The 26,159-nt window shown below is 40.3% G+C and overlaps 1 protein-coding gene across 1 annotated transcript; it reads right to left on the bottom strand.

The window, feature by feature from the left end:
• Nucleotides 1–169: 169 nt before the first annotated feature.
• map3k15 (mitogen-activated protein kinase kinase kinase 15) lies at nucleotides 170–25,394 on the bottom strand. The gene is made up of 29 exons (XM_053342225.1): nucleotides 25,241–25,394; nucleotides 22,403–22,542; nucleotides 22,140–22,163; nucleotides 19,911–20,104; nucleotides 18,651–18,819; nucleotides 18,440–18,546; nucleotides 17,722–17,892; nucleotides 17,382–17,494; nucleotides 17,000–17,159; nucleotides 16,498–16,648; nucleotides 16,289–16,396; nucleotides 16,035–16,084; nucleotides 15,535–15,630; nucleotides 15,288–15,375; nucleotides 15,033–15,166; nucleotides 14,088–14,215; nucleotides 13,677–13,807; nucleotides 12,918–13,023; nucleotides 11,172–11,329; nucleotides 10,871–11,054; nucleotides 10,482–10,659; nucleotides 9,724–9,898; nucleotides 8,179–8,364; nucleotides 7,446–7,551; nucleotides 7,016–7,256; nucleotides 2,294–2,406; nucleotides 2,089–2,195; nucleotides 1,912–1,988; nucleotides 170–750 (listed from the first exon to the last, which is right to left on the bottom strand). The coding sequence occupies exons 1-29, from the start codon at nucleotides 25,377–25,379 to the stop codon at nucleotides 657–659; spliced, it is 3,828 nt and encodes a 1,275-aa protein (XP_053198200.1). The 5' UTR covers nucleotides 25,380–25,394; the 3' UTR covers nucleotides 170–656.
• Nucleotides 25,395–26,159: the final 765 nt, after the last annotated feature.

Here is a 26,159-nt window from a genome sequence, read left to right as displayed (position 1 = left end):
CAATGTAATTGTATCTTGGCAAAAATGTGATGATACTGATCAAATAAAAAAAAATGTGGACTATGCTACAAGAGCAGTTTCAAGATGTTTCATAGATATTTTGATACTTTTTTCCACTATGAACACCTGTTTGCACTGTAAAAACATTAGGCCACAAACTTTTTACAGCCACCTTTCAAGTCCACAGTGGGTGATTCATACCTAAGAGAAAGTTTTTTGTGGTAGAGCAACATTTTAAACCGTTTCCATTTTTTCTAGGCGTGATTCATGTTTGAAAATTATCAAGCACAAACACATTGTGGCACACATAGACATGTAAATGCACATAAATATACACATAGTAGTGCCTGCACTAAAGCGCTTTGGTCAGGTCAAGTCTGACTCTGTATGGAGATGCACAGTCGAGATGAGGTTCAGTCAGTTAAGATGAAAAGGCACTGAGACACTCTAGTACATCACCTGCACTGAGAGAGACAGAGAGAGAGAGAGAGAGAGAGAGAGACAGAGACAGAGACAGAGAGAGACCAGAGAGAGAGACCAGAGAGAGAGAGAAAGAGAGAGACAGAGAGAGAAGGAGAGAGAGTATGCAGGACTGGTAGTGTGTGGATGTGTGCGTGTTTCCGCAAAATCTTCCATAGCTGGGAGTCCATATCCCATCATGCATCATCTTCCGAGCGTTCGTCCCCCCTCAGCCTCTCACGCTCTCTGTGCCGCTGGATGGCCCGCCAGATCCGGCAGAGGACTCCACCCCTGAGGGGAAGAGGGGTTATCATGACTCTTTGATATATGATGCAGTAAAACTAACTTTTGCCATCTTTTCTTTCACAGTGGAAGATGTACTGCAGCTCTTAGAAGCATTTCAATTCATGTAATCTTATTTTAGGACAAATTTTATTCTTTTTTTAATGAAGGTTTAGTCACTTGTGACAGAAAGAAGAATAGATACAAGCTCTGTGACATCGCATTTTGCCCCAGATATAAAGATGTCTGACTTAATAACCTCTGATTAAACTGGCACCACAAAGTACATCTAAAGGCATCAAAGTACATATTCACAAATTCATGTTTTTCTTCTTTTTGAAAATGCACCTTTCATACTTGCTGAGTTAACATTTTGTGTGTTCTTCCCTTGATGCTGCAGATACTATCATATCTGTAGCTCTGTTCCTTTTAAAATCTCTGCAGCCTTGCTAAAAATCTGCTAGCTAAAGTAAAAAACAGTTCCCATGAGCACCTGCTGATTTTTGCAGTGAAGTTTTTGAGTCTGGAAAGTGAGATGTAGGGCGAGGAAATATATATCGATATTATATTCACATTGTGCCTCAGATTATGGATGTGGTTTTTACTGTGATATGGCAAAGCGTTGGTTTAACATGCCTCATTACATTGAAGTGATGTCATTTTCTGAACTCATCAGACTGTTTTATTATCCGTCTTTACCCACTATTTTGTGAAAGCATCAATAGTCATCCTTGTTATTGTGATATTTGATTTTGCCCTACTGAGACAGAAGCTCCAAAATGGCTATTCAATAAATCATGAAACCTTTGTTGAGATGAAGCAATCAGAAAATAAATGACATTAGATTTTCTGTTATCCTGGTTCAAGCTGTTTTTCTGTATTTTGTCTGTTTGCTTGTCTGTCCTGATGTTGCTTCCATTTTTTCCCCATTAAAAGGTTATCAGGGAGTCTGATTTGCATCAAGGGTCTAACAGAGGATATTGAGTCGTGTACAAACTGTAAAGCCCCCTGAGACTGTATAAATAAAATGTAATTGACTTGAGGTCAGTGTCAAGGAAGCAACAATGAAACTTTAAACCTGTCGATTCTGTAAATATGCACATAAATAATTATAACAGATGAAAAAATTAAATACAGGCCAAAAGTAGATTGATTTGAGTGTTTCTGTACCGTAGACGTAGACAGCGGAGGTCATCTTTGGTGACGTCATTGAGAATGTCAGTCAGCGTGTATTCTTCCAGCACAAACTGGGATATAACAAAGAGAGAGAAAACTTGTGAACCATCAGTTTACAACCACTTACTTCATTAACTATATGCTTGTGTGGTGCTCAGAAGTATATTCAACCTTATCTATGGTGTCCGGGTCCGCCCCCTGCTCTTTCAGCCAATCAGTGAGCTGCTTATCTGGCTCGTGGTCTGCAGGGATGTGGAAGATGGACGGAGGTGAACTGTCTAAAGAAATCAAAGTCTGAGAATGAGCCAAACAGAAGACAGATAGACAGACAGACAGACAGAAGAAAGACCTTCTCTGTGTATCAATAAGTGTTTACCTGGTGGTCTGTGTCTGACCCTGACCAGCTCCAGGTCATGTGTTCTCTGCTGCAGCGTGGCCTTCAGGACCTGCTGGTATTCCTTCTCCTTCTGCAGCAGTTCCTCCAGCAGGCTGCGGGATCCATCACAGCATCAGTAACATTTACTTCTCACCAGATAACATTTAGACATGTTAATGTACAAGTGTAAATAGTAAAATGGAACATGGCTGACATCCATTTAGCTGGTAGGGTCCATTTTTGGCTCACACACACATCATGGCTTTCTGAGACACTTGAATAGAAAAGACGTGACTGACACCAACATGTTGAAGCAAATGAGTTGCATGTGTATCAATGGAAGCTAAAAGGCTACAGATTAAGGGCCCCATTTTAATGAAGAATATGGAGATATAACTGAGCGATCTGATGAGTTTAGAGGTGTGTGTGTGGTTATACTGCAGCAGCCTGATGTCCTCAGCTCATTTAATAAACAGTGAACGGCTGTGCGTAATGGCACTGTGCAGCATCTCAGAGGCTGCAGATTTATCAACACATCAGTCCTACAGTATACACAGCTGAGGATACAGACACAAAGTTTCCCACCTTCTTTAACAGATTAATACAGATGTTTTAACCACAGATGTTCAGTACGGATGCTATTTTTGTTGATAAATTCACTAAACGGAAGCGGAGTGTCTTACCTCCAGAAGCAGATGTGGTTCTGTGACCCATTCTCCACAAAAATACCAAAAACTCCCATCAGGTCACCGTGCATGCAGCTGCACCACATAGACATTGTGATGCTTTATTAGGGCCCAAGCACTACAGTGCGAAGGCCCTATTGTAATTGTACCGATTATTATTATTCTCGTTCTGTCAAAACAAACGCCTTTTTGACCCCCTAAACGTGCCCGAAAAGTCACCAAAATTTAAACGTACATCAGACCCGGCGAAAAATTTCATATTTTATGGTCTGCCAAAATGGCCGTCACAAAATGGCTCAATAGCGCCCCCTATTGAATATAAAAATGTGAAAGATTGACGTACATGAACGAAATTTGGTATATATGTGTATCATGTCCAGACGCACAAAAAAGTCTAGGGGGCCCATGACGTCACTCCAACAGGAAGTCGGCCATTTTGAAAAATATGTGCGATTTTGGCGATTTCCACGCCTCGTACTTTAACGAACTTGTCCTAGGGATTTAATCCGACCCCCTTCAAATTCACTCAGAAACATCTTGAGACATTGGAGATGAAAAGTTATCAAAAACTTTCTGATTAGGGATCCGGTTTGGCCGTGGCGGCGCCAACAATTTCCTTCACCATTCGATCCTTCGCCATGAAATTTCAAACCCTCATAACTTGACTCCACATGGTCTGAGCTTTCCCAAATTTAATATGCTTGTTCAGTGTCCCGGTCTGAACACATGTAAAGTGTCATATTTAGTGACAGTCATAGCGCCACCTACTGGCAACAGGAAGTCACTTGCTTCAGTCTTTCACTAATTACTCCCATAATCTTAAGTATTTATACCTGAAATTAACTCAGCTGAGACATAAGACCTTGGTGGTGCTACATTCTGCAACTCATGACCTATCATCAAATACTGTTGGCATGACAACGCATTCAACGCCATGAAAATACGATTACAGTTTTCAGAGGCAAAGGATGCCTTCACCGTAACGAAACTCGACACACACCTCTGCAGTGGGGTCATTTAACATCCTATATACTTCAATTGGATGGGCGTGGCTAAACGGCTCAATAGCGCCCCCTTGAATATTTCAAAATTGAACCTCAGCCTTCCCGATTGACATAGAAGAATGAAATTCGGTAGGTTTATGTATCATCTCCAGACGCACAAAAACGCCATTTGGACCCATACCCTAAGTCCAACAGGAAGTCGGCCATCTTAGGAAAAATGCTATATTTTGGTGAATTTTTTTGTCATTTCCAGGCATCATATTTTAACAAACTAGTCCTAGGGATTTCATCCCATCCACTTCAAATTCACACAGGATCATCTTGACACATTGGAGATGAAAAGTTATCAAAAGCTTTTTCCCCCGCCATTCCTGGTTGCCGTGGTGACGCGGCGAATTTCGATGCTTCGCCATGAAATTTCAAACCCTCATAACTTGACTCCACATAGTCTGAGCTTTTCCAAATTTAATATGCTTGTTCAGTGTCCTGGTCTGAACACATGTACAGTCTCATATTTAGTGACAGTCATATCGCCACCTACTGGTAACAGGAAGTCACTTGCGTCATTTGTACATTAATTACTCCCATAATGTTAAGTATTTCCACCTGAAATTGACTCAGCTGAGACATAACACCAGTTATCAAAATCTTTTTTATGACTTCTTCCTGTTGGGCGTGGCTGTGCAGACAATTTCGATGCTTCGCCATTAGGCAGGAAGTCCTTATAACTCCTACAGGCATTGTCTGATCTACACCAAATTCATCATGCATGTAGAGGGTCCCGCCCTGAACACATCTACGCATCAATACTGCGTCAAATAGACAGCGCCACCTACTGGACACAGGAAGTCAGCCTCATATGACAAACATTATCCGATTTATATGAAATTTACAGGATGTGTTCTCTACATCATACACTGCAATATGACATGTAATTGGTGGGTGATCTCTAGCGCCACCTAGTGGACACATGCAATGTGACTTAGCCCCATCACACAGTGTTCATTATAAGCCCCGGTGCCAAGACGTCTTCGTGCCCGCTGTGTCTGCCATGTGACTGCAGCATGCACCGACATGCGCGTACAAGGCGGTGCGTGGGGGCGCGAGGGCCCGTTCATCACTGCTTGCAGTTTTAATTTTCGTTTATCTTTTAATTACAACTTTGGTTATCGTTAAAATCGTTTTGTTCAGTCATGGAGTAACAGGTAACAGAGTTTTAATAGTTGAAAGTATGGAAACCTGATCCATGTCATATCAAGCTTATGTGTTAAATATTGTTCAAAAACTATTTTAATCATGTTAACCTCTCATACAGTTGTTAGGACTGTCCGCAGCAGCACTCTCCAAGGTGCTGACCCCCTGCCCAAACAATGATATACAGTAGTGGAAGGCTCATTCTCATTTTATCTGTTATTTTTTACAATTAATTAAATCTGATAAACATTATGACTAATCAATATAACATGTATTTTTGATGTAATAGTCTACTTTTATTTATTTTTTGTATGTGTGTCGCTGCCTGTCCCTGAGTGTGTACCCGCATTGATAATGCACCCTTAAAATAAATATACGCCAGTGACTTCATTCATGTTTTTTTTGTCAGTAGCACAATTGCTTTTCTTTACCTTAAAATAGCAATGCACCACCAATGTGCCTGACCACACCTCATTTTGAGATCAACACTCCCACAGGTACACAGACCAGTGCAAGTGCATTTGCTAATTAGACAACATGGGCACAGGGCTAGAATTGACAAGTGCATCAGGGGAAACTAACAAAGACACATTGTGCCCGCCATCTGCTGTGTGCCGAGTGCAAGATGGGGCCCTAAATGTTTCAACATACAGAAAGCACATTTTTGAGAGACATCCTATCTAATATTTGAGTCCAACTCCCTCTCTAAAGGACTCATGGATTATCTTGATGCTGATTTAGGGAGTCAGGGTTATTGCCATGTTTAGTTTTGTGATATCTGGCTATGGAATATTTAAGTGGAGCATTTATCTTTTTTCCATTTTTGTCCAATGCCCAAAAGATCTGCAGGATCTGTTTTCATGTTACGTGCTTACATTCATGTTGAGCACCAGGATGGAAAATTCAAAGGAGAACATACTGGCAGTAGTGTCATCGCCACAGAAGCCACTACTTAAGGTTAACGTGATCTCTTAAGCTCTGATAACATACCAGAGAACCCTTTGATCAAAAACATCATATCTTTTATATCTTAGTAAACTCTGAGACCTCACTTTAAAAATACCATTGTAGAATGATTCAGTTGTTACAGATGATCTGAAACAACAAACACAAATGGTTTTATCCCCCCGCACCCCCAATAAATGGAATCTGCTTCTTGTGTTTTTGTATTTCACCTTCTTTAAAACTGAAGTCTGGGTGTTGCTACCAGTCTTTTTACTCTGACCTTTTCACAATAATCCAAAGTATAAATCCAGATAGTCTCTTGCTCATAAATCAGGGTAGTAACATTAGCTAATCTAAATAGAGAATCATTTCTATGACTCTTCTGCATTGTTCTGCATTACTGTCTTACTTGTGTTGTCCTATACATCTTGTTAATAGTAATGTTACAATATTAGATGAGTTTTAAAATACGATAAAGGCCAGGTAAGGTTTCTTTAGTCACTTTCATCTCTATCTACTATTCAGGTTGTGTTATGTGTCATCACTCTGTGGAATTTAAGGACGCGACCATCTACTATATGCAGCCTTGGAGCAGCTACATGAGTGGCATGCTTTAGCGTGTGAGGGCTGGTTTGGGTGTGTCAGGACTCAGTTCAGTCATCTGAACTACTAAGACAATCATAACTTCCTGCGAAAGATATAAGTGGCATTTATCATCATGTGTTTCATTCACACAATGTTAGCATGCACAGGTTTTTCCCATGCGTGCATGTTTATATGGAAAATACGTGCTGAATGACACTCCTTCACCTCAGGTCATTTGTATCGAGGAAAAAATAAGACGTAAGAAGTTTCATCATTTCTTTTGTGTGTTTGTGTGTGTGTGTGTGTACCGGTTGGTCTCCTGTTTGAGCCGTCCCAGCTGTGCACCGAGTTGATGATGGGAGCGCTGGTATTCCTGCGAGTGGGTGGAGTTTAGGGTGCTGACGGTGTAGGTGATGGGGTCGGTGGCTGTTACAGAGTCCTCAGGGCTCGGCGCTAAGACCGGACCAAACTCTACCTCCTCTTCATCCACCTCATCTTCCTTCTCTGCTCCCTCGCACTCTGACGCGGGGCCAAAGTGGGTCTGCAGCTCTGAAGGAGACAGTTTGAAGGTCAAGGCCACGACGTATAACTGTGTCAATACAAATTATCATTTCTCCTGACGTCATTTGTATATTTAACTCTGATCTTTATATATGAATGTGCAGCAGGAGGGAGGACAGGAAGTTGTGTGATCCATGTATCCATTAGATGGCGGCAAAAGCTCCATTCAGGCCACACCTGGTATGAGGATGGTGATGGCGGCCTGCACGGCTCGGCGGATGATGTTATCCATCGCAAACATCCAGTGTGGTTTAATGTGGTGATTCCTCAGGACTTTGTTCACCTGAGAGAATCACATACAAGGTGGACAGATGAAGATATTTAGACTGATAAAAATATAAAAATAAAACTTATAAAAAAGTTGTATGTAATGTTTTGTAATTCATTTGTTCACAACTAAAAAAGTTAAATCTGAAACAATTAATCCTCACATCAAAAACAAAGGTTTGTCAGTTTTTAAAGATTATTCCTACAAATTCATCCATCACTTTGGATGAGACTTCTGGGTGTGGTGGATTTTCACTCACAGGAAAACACATTTTGGTCGAAAGAAATAAAAACCATGACACTTTGTAGAAAAATCAGGACTGGATAAACACGCATAAATCAATTGAATTAGAAGTCAAATTAATTTATGTATCATTGTTTAAAAATGTCTGCTGTGGATTATCTTTCTCATATTAACTCCTCTTTAATTTCTACCTATATGTTGCCACATTGTCAAGATGAATGAATGTAAATTTGCTATTGTACTGCAAAATTTTTGCACTTTTGCAGCTTTTCTTTTGCAGCTAGTGTGACAGCACTGCATTTTAGAGTTGTTTAATTAAGCTAAATTCCTTGTATATCAGTATTTATTCCTGTATAAACTTGTGTATTATCAGTTGTGGGTATGTGTCTAAACACTGACCGAGTCCTGGAAGCCAAAGAGCACCAGCTGTATCTGGTTGATGGAGGTGGAGTCGAAGTCCAGATCCAGTTTGAGCTTGGAGATGGTGTCCGCCATGACGCGCCTCTCAGGGGAATGGATGAAGTCTCGAAGGATGCAGATGATCTGCTTGATGTGTTCGACAGACAGCTGGAGCTCCTCACTTCCCTACACATACACATTTACAAAGAAATCCAATCAAACCTAAGCAGTTTAAAGGTTTGATTTGAGCTTAATAAGATGAGAGTATGGATATCCCAAATTAAAATCTATAAGCCATAAAGATTTATGGGTTTACTTTCTTGCTATAAGGTATATCAGAATGCAAACTACAAAGTTGAAGATGCTCCACATAAATCATCAATGTCTAAAACAAGACTTTGGCTCCCCCAAGTGGTAGTAACCGAAAAGACACAACTGATATAATACCTGCTATGTCGCATTAAAAGCATTTTAAAAAATCACCCTTTTCTATTATTTCTAATAATAATTAAAATATAAAAACAGACTTTACAGTGCTTTACATGGAAAATCAAGACAAAACAAATCAGCACAATAAAATTAAATAAAATCAGGCAACTAAAAGTACAGAGAATGGAATAAACAATAATATAAACTAGAAGAGTGCAATCAGCAGAGTGCAAATCTCTGCCAGATGTGGACAGTCAAGATGGCGGTGAAAATAATAAAAAATGGGATTCATTCTTATATTCTTATATATCTTATATATTTTAGTGGAATACAACATATTGGGTTTTGAGCAACCACAAAGGTCAAAATGTGGCCTGCAACAGATGAGGTAAGCCTTGTTTTCAGCCTAGCTGAGAGCCAGAAATGCCTTTGGTTATGTTGTAAAATGGCAACAAGGCATGCTGGGTTGTCTACCGGAAACAAGATGCCAACATGAAGCAGGTGTTGATCTCTTGTGGCCCCTGCCAGCCAGTTAAGTGGAGTGAGTAGTCAGCAGTTAGTGGCAGTCTGACAACCACGAGAAGTCCTTGAGCATGCAGTGATAAATGTGCACAGAATATATTAGACTGATGGGACCAGCAGTATGCGGACAGATAGACACATGAGCAAACACATGATCCCCTGAAGTCTTACACCTGGCAGAGATAATAAAAATGAACATCTAGAAACTCGGATCCTCTGTCAGGGACATCTAGAGCTGAGGGGCCCTGACCTTAAAAGCATGACCCCCTTTTGTTTTGAGCCGAGACTTAGGAACAGCCAGGAGGGCCTTGCCTGATGCCACTATGGCTGAAATGTTTGTGTGATAAATTTAGGACCATAATAGTCAAATAAGTGATATTTCATTCTGATGGCACACAATCATGGTTAATGCACGGTGATGCTTTCATCCATTCATTTCTGTTTTTCATATGAGATCTGTGGGAGGTATCTCTCTTTTATACTGCCAGGAATTACCAATGTCAGAAATGTTCAAATCCTATGCATAGGAAGAACACTACTTACAGATCCATTTACACACTATTAACTTACTTTATTTTATTTATCTACACACACCTGGATGTGGTTCTCCTTGAGGTTGGAGATGACCTTTTCCTGGTCTTCGTTAAGGACCTTGAACAGAATGGCCCGTCTCTCGCTGTCCTTCTTCAGCAAGAACAGACCGCCGTCCCTGTCCTCAGGAGAGGGGGGGGCACTGCGGTCCTCTGATACTGAACCCTCATCTGGAACACTGTGACACACACGCACGCGCACACACACACACACACACATACAGAGTGATCTCATAAAACAAGGCGAGGAGTACATGACTGATTAACAGCAGCGTGACTCGCTGTTCAGTCTATTTACAGATACAAGCCTCTCCTGGCTACTATGTGTGCCCAGGAAAGTGCAGAGGCAGCATGATTCAGCGCAGTGTCGTGCACATTTGTGCGCTCGCAAATGTGTGTGTGTGCACGTGCAGATGTGCGCGTGCAGGTGCGTCTGTGCTCAGCCGCCAGCTGAAGCTTGTAAAGTTATCAGACCTCATTATATCAGTGTTGTAAAAGGCAGTGGAGCAAACTGTGAGCACAATAAGGCCACCTGCCACCCAAACACACACACACTATCATACACAAGCACATGCACTGCACATTTGCACATTCATTCACATCTTTTTACATTGTCTGAACTGTCTCAACAGCACTTTGTATACAGCAAGAGTTTTGTGTTTGGATTTTATTTGTCCTTAAGACTAACTTAACTAAAATGTACAGTAATCAATCCAAAAAATCTAAAACATACATCACAGACAAACTGAGGCTAATACACACCTCAGGTAATTGGAGTTGGGGGGTTTGAGCAGGTTTCCTGAGCCAGAGCTTTTCTTTTTCTGGAAGAAAACGTCGTGTTTGGAGTCGCAGTCTGGGCTCACTGAGCCATGTTCACTGCTGCTGCTCCCGGTGGCCTCACATTGTAACTGCACCGGCAGGGAGACGCTATGGATGTAGTCTGTCCAACACATATATACACACACACACACTTAGAAATATATTAAATGCTTTTTGGGGTGTACCACATACATTTCAAAACTAATTGATTTATTAGAGCAACAGCAAAATGTAGCCTAAATGTAAAAGAAACAAATATGGATATGGTACTTTCATGTTACATCATTGTTGTAAGGGTGCATTGTACGTGTGTGTGTGCGTGTGTGTGTAACCTGATGGTTTGAAGGCGATCTTGCTCTTCTTGCCCTTGGTGTTGTGTCTTACAAAAGTGTCTCTGAGCAGGTCGGAGGCGATGGCTCTCTTGTGAGGGTCCGGCTCAAAGCAGCGCAAGATGAACGACTTAGCCTCCAGCGACAAAGACTCAGGGATCTCTGGGTGGATCTTAAACATACCAACCTGTAACACAGATTTACACCAAGCAATTTTGGAAGACTGGCTGACAGACAGTTTGGAGATCAAAACCCTCAAGTTTTACAGCATGCAAACCACAAACTCCAAGACTCAGATGCAAACCTTAAACATGGCCGCCTGTGGTTCCCCAAGTTCATGGAAGGGGGGTTTCCCAGTGGCCATTTCTATGATGGTACATCCCAGAGACCAGATGTCAGCCGGGGCACCGTACCCTCGAGGGCCTTTATCAATGATTTCTGGAGCCATGTACTGCAGAGTACCTTCAGACAGAGAATCAGATAGTGATCTAGACACAATATTCCTAGGCAATCAAGTCGTTCATAGTATGAAGGTCAGTAAATCTTACAAAACATTTAGACGTGGGCCTTTCTGAACAAGTGGCCGTGGATGGAGCTATTCTTATCTCACTGGAGGTCTGCTCAAAATGTTAACCCATAAGGACTGAAAATTAAAAGACAGGTTAGAATAATAGTTAGGTGCCTGTTCAAATTAACCATGAATAATGCCTTCATAATGCACTTAAAATGTAAGTGATGCAGGACAAAATCCAAAAAAGAAGTTAAAATGAAGCCTCAAAATGTCCAAAATGAGTCAAGTCAAGTAGATATATTTCAATATGAGTCTTTTAAATGTCAAAGTCCCTCTTTTTGTTACTGTATTTTCACTGCAGCTCAACAGGGAAATACTGTCAGAGGAAACACAAAGAGGGAATTTGCTGCTAAAAAGACTGTAAATGTGGCAGATATCAATTTACATAACTTACTCAGACTGCTGGAGCCTCTTATAAGTTTCTTGTTTTAACTTTAACTTTAAAAAATGGTGAGCCTGTCCTTGTAAAACCACAGCTTTACCAGAACTGGAAAAATCAAATCTCTGCTCTCAAAATTCAACATGACAGCAAATTTCACTGTAGATCAAAAGACTGAAGAGATGCTATGTATCAGGGTGTGAGCTCTCACTCGTTAAATAATTTATGTTTCATTTGATCTCTAAGTATTTTGTCTGCAGTCGGTAATTCTAAGCAGATTTGGCATTTGCGGTCTGGTCTAAATGCTGATGTAAGTAGTGAGAGACAGAGGGACCTATAAAAAGGAAAAAGGAGGGAGGGAAGCAGCAGAGGTGAAACAGATAAGGACGCGCACACACACACACACACACACACACACACACACACACACACACACACACAAACACATACACACACCTGCTAATGAAAGATAAACACCCTTCTGCCTCTGCTTGATTAGCTAATGTAATTACACACCTCACTGGCAGCTGGAGAAAACCAGATGGCCAATGAATGTGTACGCCAGGGTGTGTGTGGTACGCGCAACCTCTGAGTGTTTCCATAGAGGCTGATAGTGCCTCTTGACATTTTGAGGGTCATTTGATATTTACACTCATAGTCTAAGACGGCAGCATTTCTATGGCTCCATTTATGCAGCCAGCAGACTGAATTACCGTCTGCTTGTGTATATGACGGCACTTTATCAAACCGGGCCTGTCGTGTGTGTAGTTTATTACTGGAGCAGTTCATCCATTTTGTTTCAGACAAATTGTTTATGAAGGCTTCTTGTGGTGCTTTAGAGTGTTTTTTCCCCCAATCATTCCTATAAATTTCCTTTTGAAGCCCTAAAAAAGTTCAGAATTTGATGTGAATAATTTTTCTTTACACTTTTAATACCATTTAATAGATGTTCCTTAAAGTTCTAGTAGAACTTAAACAACCCATGTGTGGATCCAAGAAGCCTCTTTTTAAAGGCCATTATTTGGATATGCTGCTAATAAGTTATAAATGAACAATATTTGCCGTGGTTGTTATGGTAGCAAGAAGTGCAAACAAGTTACCTGTGAATGTCTCTGTACAGGGGTTGACTCCAGCCAGCCGTTTAGAAGTACCAAAGTCTGAAATCTTCAATACGCCACTGTAGGTGTTCACCAACACATTGTCACCCTGACGAAGACACAGTCAAAGACAGAAAAAAATTAGAACGATTATTTAAATTGATAATATTTGCACCATATGCTGGTCAGAAGTGGAAAAGTTTTGTGTTTAGCATCATGTTGTTTCTAATAGCACAAGAATGACGGTTATACATCAGTGTTTGAAAGCTGTAATCTCATACAGGTGCTGTAGGTGTTTTAAAATGCCAGTGGAGGATGAAATATTTACTCTTGAAAAACCAAAATGTCTGCACACAACAGACATTTGACTTTCATGGCAGGAAGAACACAGGTGTAACTAATACGGTTAATTATGACTCCCATCCAGCATGTAATAGAGAGTTCTTCACACTGACTTCATGTATTTAGACAGATAAATGAAATAGACCTATCATTATTACTTATACCTGTGTTTTTATTGCTACATCTGCCATGAAAAAGGTCTATTGCCTAGTGGAAGGGGTTTTTTTTGTTTTGTTTTTTTACAGTTTTATAGACCAAATTATTTGCCAATTGAAAATTGTCAAGTCAGGTAACGGAAAAATTAAAATTAAAATATATATGTTTATAAAAAGGGATGGAAAAGTTCATATTTTGTGACCCTGCACCACAGATTGTTTGTTGTAACAAGATGTTGACCATGTCCAACACATTTTCGTGTACCTTGATGTCTCGATGGACGATCTGGTTCTCGTGCAGGTACCGGAGCCCCTCCAGGATCTGTCTGGTGTAGAAGATGATTGTAGCTTCCTTCAGTGGACCCCATTTAGACCGCAACAATTGTGACAGGCTTCCTGGAGAAAGGAGAGAAGGAGTGTCCAAAACCTATCATGAAATGGGAAGATGACCAAGGAGTTAGAGAGACCGCCCGGTAACCGAGAGGTCACAAGCATCGATCTCTGTAATAGGCAGTTTGTCCATTATTGTCTCCTGTTTTTCTCTATTGAGTATCAACTAAATGCCTTTTATAGCATTTCTAATACAGTTTTCTTCCTTACCACACAAAATGATTGTATTAGTGAATATAATTCTATCTGTTCCACAATCTCTTTTCCCTCTCTTGTAAAAACACACCTCCGGGCACTTGTTCCATGAAGATCTTGATGTATCCGTTCTCAGAAACAGAGCCCAAATACTGAACAATGTTCCTGTGCTTCAGGTACTTGTGGAGGGCGATCTCTTCATGAAGAGGCTGAGAGTACCTGATCCACAGAGACAAGAAGAGATACACTGTTTTCCCTTCATTTATCCAAGTCAAATTTCGCAATCACGCTTAATCTGTTACAGCATCACGCTGCTTCACTTTTTTATATCTATACGCAATTGTCTCGTACAAGAAATGTCTCTGACGGATTTTATGAAGTATCAACTATCTCTCAACCTTTAATCCCATCTGATGACAAGTTAAGTCTTTAAACTACTGCCAAGAAAAAAATATGACATTCACTATGACACTATCACACTACAGCGTAATGTTAGCAGCCAATATTAAAATATTTGCTCAAGTTTACACTTGAGTAAATATGTTAACCAAGGTAACATTACACTTTTTAAAGACACTCCCAGATTTTTGTGTATGTGTGTGTGTGTATGTGTGTGTGTGTATAACAGATATGCTAATTAGCATGTGAAACTTTTTAATAAACTAACCCAAATGGATGAGCTCCCATTTGTTACAAACTGGCTTATAAAAGGAAATCACACATGATTAAAACTTCTAAAATTAAATTTATTATCAATTTAAGATAAAATATATTAATGTTAGTCAGTAATAAATACAATATGTGGATGAGTGAAGTATGTTATACATGCAAACAAAACAAAACCCTAACCTATATGACTGGTGGAGACCTGGGAGGAAGACAAGAGCGAGAGATTAACAAAGAAGCCACCTACATAGGCTGAGGCCTAAATTACCCAGATGCAGGAAGCCAAAGTCACTTCACAAACAGAGCTCGATAAACACTGGCAACACTGGACTATGTTATCATCTTTCTATATGACCACACGCCCACCTACCTGCTGTCTCTCTCTGGGATCTCTTTGATGGCGATTCGGACCTGGTTGCTAAGGTCTCTCCCAGCATACACCACACCATAGGTGCCGCGCCCCAACACCACCCTGTCCGCTGTCTCACTGGTGTCATACTCATACTGTAACACACACACACATTTGAAGATAAATACCTAAATTTATTCTAAGTCAATCATGTTGTTTGTATTGTGTATTGTTTGCATGTGGTTTATATTCATGCAAAAACACACACATCCTGACCTCAAGTGTATCTCCATCTCCCTCCCCTTCCAGCTCGACAGCATTCCCCGTACCATCAGATATCATTTCTTTCACCATGGAGCAGAATCTGAAACAAGCAACCAGATACCAGCATTACGACATATTTATTTACAGTTCACAGCCAACAGGTCATGTTGCAATGCGATCGCTCACACGTACGGTACAAACACAAACACAGACAAACACACACACCTACACAGACACATCTAGAGGTGTGTGTCCTCACCGACCGCACTGCTCCTCCGTAGAGAAGTAGATCTGGAAGTCGTCTGAGTTATCATGGACGTAAAGGAAACAGCAGCGCTCATCAAACTTACTGATGCTGCAGACAAGAGAGTCAGATTGGCCCAAAGTTTACTTTAAATTGAGGTGTCCTTTTCTGTTTTTGACATATCTTATCACATTTGCAAAACCTAACCACAGTACATCCTTTTATGTATTTCATGAAATTAGAATTTACTCTCAAACCCTCAATTAAGGATTTTACTGTACAGGTGATAATAGTTTTTCATATATTTTTGTCAAGCTGTAACAATGAATGTAACAATGCTCTTACAATGATCATGATTCATTTTCAAATTTATGTGATGTTTTATCTCATAATTAAGAGTTTAAAAAGAACCAACTCCATACCACTTTCTCAAATGAACTGAAATAAAGTATTTCTCTCCTCTCCCTCAGTCATGTAAATTCACTTGTACCAAAAAGTAACTTGCATTTTCATACCTAATGCCTTTGATGGACATTGTAGTGAAGTTCCACTCGTGGATCCCTTTCTGTAACACATTATTCACATTAACTCAGACCGCTCACATGTTCAACCAGGATTGAATTATTAGAGGTCACACTTATAGTCTCATGGTCTAGCTTTAAAAATCTAAAAGTTAATTTTTACTTTTCCTCTTGACATGTTTGCAACGCTATGAAATGCTGTGGTAACAAAGAAGAGTGACAGATTGACAAGAAGGTGATGCTCTGACCGTTTCAACTGGAGAAACGTGCCAGATAGAGACATTCTTCTCTTCGGCCTCATTGTTAATGGACACATAGGAGGGCTGGTACACTTTGGTCGGCTCCAGAATCAACACCTGTAACAGAGAGTGAAAAACAACAATGGACAGACATGTTAAAATGCATCTCTGATTATCTAATCCAACATGTTTTAGTGCGTATGTATGTGTCTTTGTACAGGAAACCGCAGTCGATTGGTGGTGCGCTGCGTGGCCTCTACGATGATGTCCATCCAGAAGTTGAGTCTCTCCCTCAGGGGGGAGTGTTCCACCGTCTGCTTCTTGAACCTCTGGATCAGCTGCAGGTTTTGCACCACCGACCGCAGATACCTGGAAGAAAAAGCAGCCTTGATGATTATATACCCGAATCACTGTTAGGTATTATTTGTACTTTTGTGTCATTAGTATAGTCAATAAGGTTAAATAGTAACCATCAAACTCAAATTTTATGCAACTTTAATCAAAACAAACAAAAGTATGGATTTACTGAAAGGCTTGTTGGCAAATATCAGCTTCCTTATTGTTCTAGTAGTGAACTAGCCACTGGTATTTGGAAGTGGATAAAATAACACTAGCTAAAACACAATTATTTTCAGACAGTAAAAGGTTTTTCAAAATGGAACTACTGTATAATAACAGTGCCGAAATATTAAAAAAAGAAATATGTTAATTGATATTTACCAGAGAGGTGGCTTGAGTTTGAAGAGCTTCTCAGCAGCTTGGGTAGCTTTAGGGATATCGTTAGCTAACATGCTAACAGTAAAAAACTGGCCCACATCCCAGTAGTTATTCATTTTCTCCAGAGAACCTTTGCGCCCCAGCAGACTGTTCAACCTCACACCTGAGACATATTAGAAGGGAAAAAGTGTTAACACAGACTGTCACCAGGCCAAACAGAGCTATTTTTTTTAATCATATATTAATTTGTTATTAACTGAAGTTAACTACTAAGTTTGGCATTGACAAATGAAGCAAAGGAAGCATGTGACTGGTCAGGTATTCTGACTTGTGTATGCACTGAACAATAATCAAAGGGGTGTCAAGTTCAGAAGGACCCTCTCACCTATTTTCCTCAGCTCGATGGAGCTCTCAAACTGTTGGCCAGCAACTATGAGGAGGACAGCCAGGTTGATACCAGAGTAGAGAGTAGGCTGCAGCTCAAAACCTTTCCTGTACCTGAGAGGTGAATAAAATAAGATAAATAAAATAAATGGATGAAAATAATTAACTCAGACCACAGCCTTTGCAGTGAATTCTGCTTGTAGGGTCAAAGAGGTGAGCTTTATTCATATAAAAAGGATCAAGTTGTTATAAGAGGACTCAAATTTTGCCACTGACAACAAAAAAGAAAGTCATTAAAGGTGCAGAATGTATGTGTGTGTGTGTGTGTTTTTTTTTTTTACCACTGTATAGCATTGTCCCTGTTCTTGGTGTCTTTGCAGTCTGAGTCAAGGAAGATGTCCTTGTAGATCCGTCCACAGAGGCAGAACATGTCCGGTGCTGGGTGTTCACATGACTGCAACACCTGCAGCATCACTCTGAGAGCCTGCTCCCTGTCACCTGGACTGTTCCTCCTGCACACATACAGATTTATACATTACAATTGGACTGATAGTTGTATTGAAACCTTCTATGTCAGATTTTATTATACATTTGATTATATATTTCTAAATTATTGTCAATAAACAACAACAAAATCTGCCATCATGTTTTGTATTTTGGCTTCAGGTGTACATACAGAAGTATACAGCCTTTATTGATTTTGACCTACATGTAAGGACATAACCTTAAGTGAGAAGATGTGCTTAAAGTAAAGCTGCTGATTCAAACAAGAATTTTCAGTGGAAAGAGAATGAAAGCCTAAAAGTGATATTATTTGTGAATTTGAAGGCAAAATAGTCAATATATTATTCATGCTGCATTACAAACAGATGGGAATACAATTTCATTCAAGCCAAAAAAAACAACAGGGACATTCTTATTTTCTTGCTCCAGAAGGAAAATGTGTATATTTCATCTGGGAGCTTAAGTGTTTGCAGTAAAGCCAAGCCTCCTCTTGGCAGAGTATTCTTGGATTCCCCTCCAGGCTTGAGCTTGAATCCAGCTAATGCATGACGTTACCTGTTGAGAGCGAAGGAGTAGTGGAACTGGATCATGGGTTGGGTGGCCAGATCACAAGTTGGCAGCATCTCCAAAGTCTGCACCAGCTTCACCATGGCATCATAATCCTGGTGGTAAGGTAAACATGAAACCTTTCAGTTTTTGCAGTAGAAAAGTGTGCTGGTATACTTTCTGGCAGGGCTGTTTATGCCAGTTGTTGTCTTGTTTGTACCTGTATGTCTCTGTAGGAGAACAGCAGGTTCATGACGATGTCCTGCGTGAGGACCTCTGTGTTATCGATGCGGAGTTTGATGCGGGAAAGCTCCTTTGCCAGCTCCTCTCCCTGATATTTCTCTCTGGCCTTCCTGATGTCATTCAGCAGGGTGTCCTTAAAGGAAGCACTGAAGCAAACAGAAAGATGATGGATGATAATGATGATGACATGAGCTGCTCGTCAGTTTCAAGACTGATGATCTTCATTTACTGTACATCATGATACTAAAGCACTGCAGCAAAGGAGCCACTAGTGATCCAACATGCATTTATTAGTTTTTCTGTAGTTCGCCCAGAGTTGGCTGAACAAAACTAATGTACAATTTACTCATTTCAGAAGATTAGATGTGCTGCTGAGCCACATATTCAAAATGAATTACAGCTTGACAAAAATATGTGAAAAATCACATCACCTGTACAGTGATAATGGACTTTCTTTGGCCTATCTACATGATTTTCATACATTTCCATAGTATTGAAAGCCAAGTCAGGAATATCTGAGCTTTCCGAAAAACCTTCTAAGCAGCCAAAATCTCTTAATTACAATCATTCTGATATAACATGAATGCAGTGTAAAACACATTAGCTTTCCATTTAACAAAAATTGTCCTGCACTTAGCCTCAGACAAAAATTGTGAGTCACAGTTTCAAGTAAATGAGATAGGATGCAAATATTTACAGTAATAATGACTGCACCATTACACCTTATAATTCTAACTGGCGCATGGTCATGCACTGTATAAGTCTGCTTCAGCGTGAGCAGAGGTCTAATCGGTGTGGAAACACCTGTGTGAGTGTGCAGGCTAATTAAACTGCAGCATCACGTACATAAACACAAAAATACAAGGATTTTTAAAAAGGAGCACATCTCTATCAAATATTCAGCTGGGTTTTATGTCCAGCTGCATTGAAAAATTAAAAAAACTGACCTTCCCAGCTTACAGCTCATATACTATATTCTAGTATTGTTTTTCAAGCCATGAATTGAATTATTTACTCGTAATAAGTAAATGTTTTAATTATTTATTGAAAGGGTTGGCACCAATTATAGTTAAACTGCAGACTGTTTGCAATACAATTAACATGTTCAAAATCCAGTTTTAATCTGTTGAGCACAGAAACATTTTATTTGGAGGCATATTTGTATCTAATGACAAATAAAGAAAGTGTGAATTCTACTTGTGTATGACTTGTGTTATTTTGTGTGTGTGTGTCTCACCATGAAGTGACGTGGATGTCCTTCAGCAGGCTGGTGAAACGGTCAGTCAGGGGGACACACAGAGGCCCCAGCAGGTTGTCCCAGCTGGGCTGCATGTACTCACTGGCCCTGCGCTGGGCATCGCTCTCACAGCACATATACTCATGATTGGGAGTCACTATGTAGGGGATGAAGTAATAGTTACCACTGGACGCCTGGATGGAAAAAGGGAGAGGGTTTTAGTTTACTTCAGGAAATTGATCACTTAAATTTCAGCGTAAATACCAGAGAGACTTTTAAAAGCCTGGTGTCAATTTATTGCAGCTATATATCAGATAAACACACATGCTGCAGACTGATGCCAGGTGTAAAAGGAGTCCAGACAGGGAAAGATGGGAAGAGGATGAAGGGAAGAGAAAGTAGGGATTAACAGTGATTAATGAGGAGGATCAGAACGAGCGGCTCAGCACATCACTGAAATTGTTTGGTAGTATCATCAGCAAAGGTTAGCACAAATGCAAAGGCTGACATGGCTGTTAAATATGCAGTAGGGTAGTACAGTATTTTACTTCTCTTTCTCTCTGTTGTTAGTTCTTTCTGGGCTAAGGTACAAAATGTTCTATCATTTAATAAATTAAAAAAAAAATCTAAATAACTAGATTAAAATGATATATTGCTGGCTGAGATACGTCATTCATCGGATTCTAACAATGCAATAGTCAAACAATCAGAAGCAAAGAGTTTAAAGGAAAGCAGCTGCTGAACTGAACAAACAAGCCACTGCACTCCTGCATGCTACTTTCCATTTCCTCCTCATAAAACACAAGATAAAGTAATAAAGATGGTTAACTGTCTGTCAAAAGGCTCCACAACCAAAGTTCAAGTTTTTTCTGAATGGAGGGAAATGTGAGTGTTACGTCCTCTTCAGCAGGGCAGAGTAGGATGCACGGTGCAGCCACAGTTGAGATATCATCATGATCAACACACAAGCTTGAGTTGCACCTTGTTAGAGGACTTTATTAGTTATTCACACAACATCCCTCAGGCAGGTGAGTCTTTAGCCCCTCCCCTCTCTCTGGCAAACTGGGAGGGGTTTTTTCAGGTCTCTGGTTCCAGAAGTAAAAATCCAAATAAATGTTCCTCCATAAATGATGTAACGAGACTCACAGCTGGAGCGCATCTACAGCTTGGATTCTCATGTAACTATCTCAGTTAATCATCAGTACAAAAAAAACCCAACTGTGTTAAAATAAATCTAATTCTTTGAAAAAAAGTTGAAGCCAGTGAATGTAAATATTTCAAGGTAGCAGTAAACTACAACCCCCATGGTGCATTCTGGCAAGAAACATCAACAACATAGATTATAATGGTGAGAAAAATGCAGCTTAAAGTGATTCCCTGTTTCAAAATGTGGTTCAATTATGGATGAATTCAGCAATTCAAGCATTGTTGTTTGTTCTCAAATGCAACAATGAAGCATTTTGAATTGGCCACCACAACCGCTCTGACTCACACTGCTGACTGGCCTTTTCTCCAAAGCAACCACAGCGTAGGCTATATTGAGCCATCAGCCATGGCAAAATGACTAACTACAGAAAACCTGACTTATTAATTTAACCTGATGGCCATAACTTAAATATCATTGTTACATTATCCGAAAGAGTCAGAAGGTGCAGGAAAAACACTTCCAGGAACCAGTGGCCCCTCCTACTTCTCATCTCTATTAATATTAGTCTGTGAGGAAATCTCCCAGCATGCTTTGGTGCAGCATGGTACCTACTTTATTGCGCAATCCAGAGCCTCTGTATTCTGGAGGTAACTGAACCCAGGGAAAACCTAACACTATAGGACAAGAGGACTACTCCCCACACACACACACACACACACACACACACACACACACACACACAAATAGAAACACCATACATACATTCAAATCAGCTGCTTAGAAGAATTGCTGCTAGAATTGCAAGACTATATAAAGAAACTGTGACGCATGTTTTGTGTGTGTGAGTCTCTGTGTGTGTGTGTGTGTGTGTGTGTGTGTGTGTGTGTCTGAGAGAGCGATAAGGAGAGAGTGAAAGCACATCTATGAGCATTCCTGCATACATGTTTGCTTGAGAAGGCAAACAACTATAATTATATATAGTATATATATATATATATTTAACTGTGTGTGCAAATACATTACTTATACAAAACACGCACACATGCACACACAGACAAGCGCACACACACACAGAAACTTACTGTGTTTTTCTGTGCAACCATGTCCTGTAAGGAAATCAAACAAAGTGCATGTCAGAAAGGATTTCAAGGCTAGACAGCACACACTTACATTGCTATATTACTATATGAAACAGCTGTTTTCCCTCCTAGCATTACAGTGCAGGACTACACCACACACACACCCGTCTGTAAATAACTTTGGATCGCTTTGTTCTAAGGAAGCCCGAAGGAATGGCATCTAGGAACTCTGATTACAGATTCAAAGGAGACGTGTGGTTGTATACCTTCAGTGACTGTGCCGTGTCGGGGTCAGTGTCATGGTATAAGATGACGTTGTTGGCCATGTCGAAGCTCTCCCTCACACCCAGATGATAAAACAAGGACGGCTGCCGAAATACATCGCTCATGTCCACAACTGCAATGTCTGAAGATCATGGGACAACAAAAAAAACATACAATCACAATTTTCTAAGGTCACACTTTGACATAAATGCAATCCATTTTTTTGTGCAAATGAGACCACTATAAGACGATTTTTTATGCATGCTTAGGTCTTTAGTTTTATTTCTCACATGCTTACTAATAATTTCCTGGCTGTCATTACACTGGGTGTCAATTGAGATGCCAGCTGTTCGCCTCAGCTGGTTGTATCTTTCCAATAGCATGGTGACACACCTTCATTGTCAACCTATCATATTGCGACTGTCTTTTTAAAAATATGTTTTCTCCCTCTCTGCCTTTAGTGTTGCTGCTGTGCATGCCCCACCACATCCCCATCACTGCCCGGTCTTCACTAATCAGTCTCAGAGGAAGTCATTAACCATCACCACGAGTGTCTGGAGTCTATTAAGAGATTTATGTTGCTGCTGCTGAGACCTGATATCCCTCAACTACAAAATCTCCCTCAAGAATCTAAGACTCAAGACATAATCATCAATATCATTTGTATAATTAACAACTATCTTTACCTCAATCACCTGTCTCTCCTGATTGAACTACTGTAGTACTATTAGGTTTTGGTGTGCTACTATACACCTGACCTCTGACCTCAATAAAAGTTGCAATGTCAGCAATGGATTTCTGCAGATAATGTGTCCTACAGTCCTCACACACATGCTCTCATGCATGGGTTACACATGTAATACTTCTTTTGAGTACTTTAACAAGTAAAAATGAACACAAGAGGATACTATCTTATGTTGCATGTTGCAGCTTGCATGTTGTGAATGTGATGAAACTTACCACAGTATCACAAATCACAGGTAAAGTCTGACATGGAGTCCATCCTTTTATCCACACTTGTGGTCTTGAGCTCTTAATGTCACTGTTATCACATACTATTAACAATTAATCTGTGCTTTTTGGGGCTGAACAGACTAATATCTATCTAAATATTAAAATTCATGTACATTATGCCCAATTCTTAAGTGTTAAATATAGATCTATACTTAATTACTTTCTATTTCTCCTGCCAGGCCCTAAATGTGCAGTTTGGTTGATCAGACTCTGAGTTTGATTGTGCCACATACAATCAGTGAGTCCCACTGAGCTCTGATAAACCTTTACACTCTCACAGTTGTGACAGGTACTTGAATACTGGAACAGTAACTGGAAATATGTCACACAATTACAGTAAGTAGCCACTTCATTATCTCCAAATACCGCAAGAGTGAGTATCGGGACAGACACATTGTCCTTCCTAAAGCCACACTGCTATGCTAGTATGGCTAAGAATAAATAAGAGCTCAGCAATCTTAATAATCAGATTAAGATGGAGATATATACTATATTTACACTTACATACAGTCAGCCTTTTTCACAGCAGACTTTCAGACATGTCATAGGAGGAAAAACCACAGGTGGAGTTAATAATATCAATGACCGCATTTCTTTTAATCTAGGTTTATTTCCAGCCTCCATGCATACAGTGGCATAACATACTTATTAATTGTTCTATTTATTATACATGTGCTTTAGCTGCTCTGACAAGTCAAAATAATATCTATAATGACAAAAGGTTAAACTCTCTCTAACAATAGGCTTCTTCTCTTTTTCTCTTTTTTCCCTCAAACCAGCCACATCATGCAGTCATGCTTTGCTGACACAGCTGCAACAACACCAAACCGATGTGATCTGATCTCGTGGCTCTTTGTCTGCAATCAGTCACTCAGTTTAAGTGTGTCTAAGTATTTTTTTTAGCCTAAAGTTTGTGTCTGTATTCGAGAGCAGAGGTGCAGACAACATCACAGCCTGATAAAGATAGCCTAAAATTACAAACGTTTGAGGGGAGCTCTGGTTTCACTGCTCCAATCAGAACAGGGGCTATAAAAGGTGTCTGCAGCTTTTCATGAAGGAGACAGTCTGAGGAATCACGTGAATCAGTTACATTGTTATCTTACTCTTTTGAACTGCACACATCATAAATGCGATAGAAGGACTAATTTAACAATACTTATAAAACATCTAATCATGTAACAAGCTTTATTTAAGACACTTTTAAATGCAAGACTTGTAAAAGAGTATTGCTTCACTGTTGTATTGCTATTTTACTCACGTGAGTGTTTATTCCACCAATGTATTATACTACTTTTCTCTAGAGCTGCAACCATTAGTCAATTAATCAGTTAGTCAATCAATAGAAAATGAATTGCCAACTATTTGGGGAATCAATTAATCATTTTGAGTCATCGTAAAGTATAGTATAGTTAAGCTTCTTATTATTAGTTCATTTTTTCTGGTTTATTTTGTCTTCTATGACAGTAAATTGAATATCTTAGAGTTGTGGACTGTTGGTTGGTACAAAACAAGACATTTGAGGTTGCCTGCCTTCACAATGTTTCACATTTTCTGACATTTTTGACAGACAAAACACCTCCAGAGATGAGTTGCAGCCCTCATTTTCTCTTTGACATATCTTATTATTCTTTCTAATGCACTATTATCTCATTATAGCTTCTTTTGATGCACTTAAATCCTACCAACATCATTTTTAATGCACATCCCAACACTTTCTTTCTCAATTTCAACATGCAGTTTTGCTTCAATTATGTTAAAACAGTTAACTTAACTTTTCTTACTAGTTAAACAGCTGGATCCTTTTACAACAAACTACTCAAACACACCTGCATCGTAGAAACTGTCCAGCACTGATGTTTCTCCGAAGTCCAGCCGGCCGAAGGTGACGGTGGTGAGCAGTGCGCTCTCTGCGTCGCATGCCCTCTGCAAACACTGCAACGCTCCGGACTCCGGGCTGCTGGCCATCACCGACTTCAGCCCATCGTTCAGGACGTACACGACCCGCAAGGACCGCTGCTTGGCCGGCGGGCTGGGGCTGGACACCTCGCCCCTGTCCCGCTCCACCACGCACGTCCCGGCGGAGTGCTCTCCTCCCATATCTGCAACCTGTGCGCTCTGCCCCGTTTCCATAGCGAGAACCTGGCTATTATTAATGCCTTATCTACTTCCTTCTCCGGTTACTTTCCCCTCTCTCTCCCTCCCGTTTATTCCTTTGCTCTGTTTTCTCCTCCGCCTTGTCCTCCTCTCGCTCACTCGTTGCGCACCTGTCGTCGGTGGAGAGGAGCGCGTCTGAGTTTGTCCCCCCGCATCTCCGCCTCATTAACTCACATCATCTGCCGATTATCTCGCACCAAGAAGTCCGCTTCATCCAGACTGGATCCGACTAGATTACTGATCCCAGAGAGAGGAGGAGGTGTGGAAAGAGGGAAGGTATCAAAATGCATCCAGAAGTTATATTATTCCCTTTTGGTTCTTGCCAAATGGGAGATTTCCACCTTCATGTACCGTCCACCGTCTGAAATGCAATCGCCGTCTCTGTGGTTGTCTAAATATAAAACTGTGTGTCCTTCTGGTTCCCCCCCCTCTACCCGAAGACACATGCAGCCAAGTTATTCTCAGTTATGCCCACCTCACAACAAATCAAATCAACAAAATTATTTAATGACATGTCACCTAAAGTGGAGAAAAACGGAACCAACTCTGGTGCAAGTTTCCTCACAAATCAAGATTTAAATAATAGCCACA

The sequence above is a fragment of the Scomber japonicus genome, chromosome 21 (assembly GCF_027409825.1).
Source record: "Scomber japonicus isolate fScoJap1 chromosome 21, fScoJap1.pri, whole genome shotgun sequence".
In the NCBI taxonomy this organism is placed as follows: domain Eukaryota; kingdom Metazoa; phylum Chordata; class Actinopteri; order Scombriformes; family Scombridae; genus Scomber; species Scomber japonicus.
Note: the sequence above shows the minus strand (reverse complement) of the source record. Positions and strands in the feature narration are given on the sequence as shown.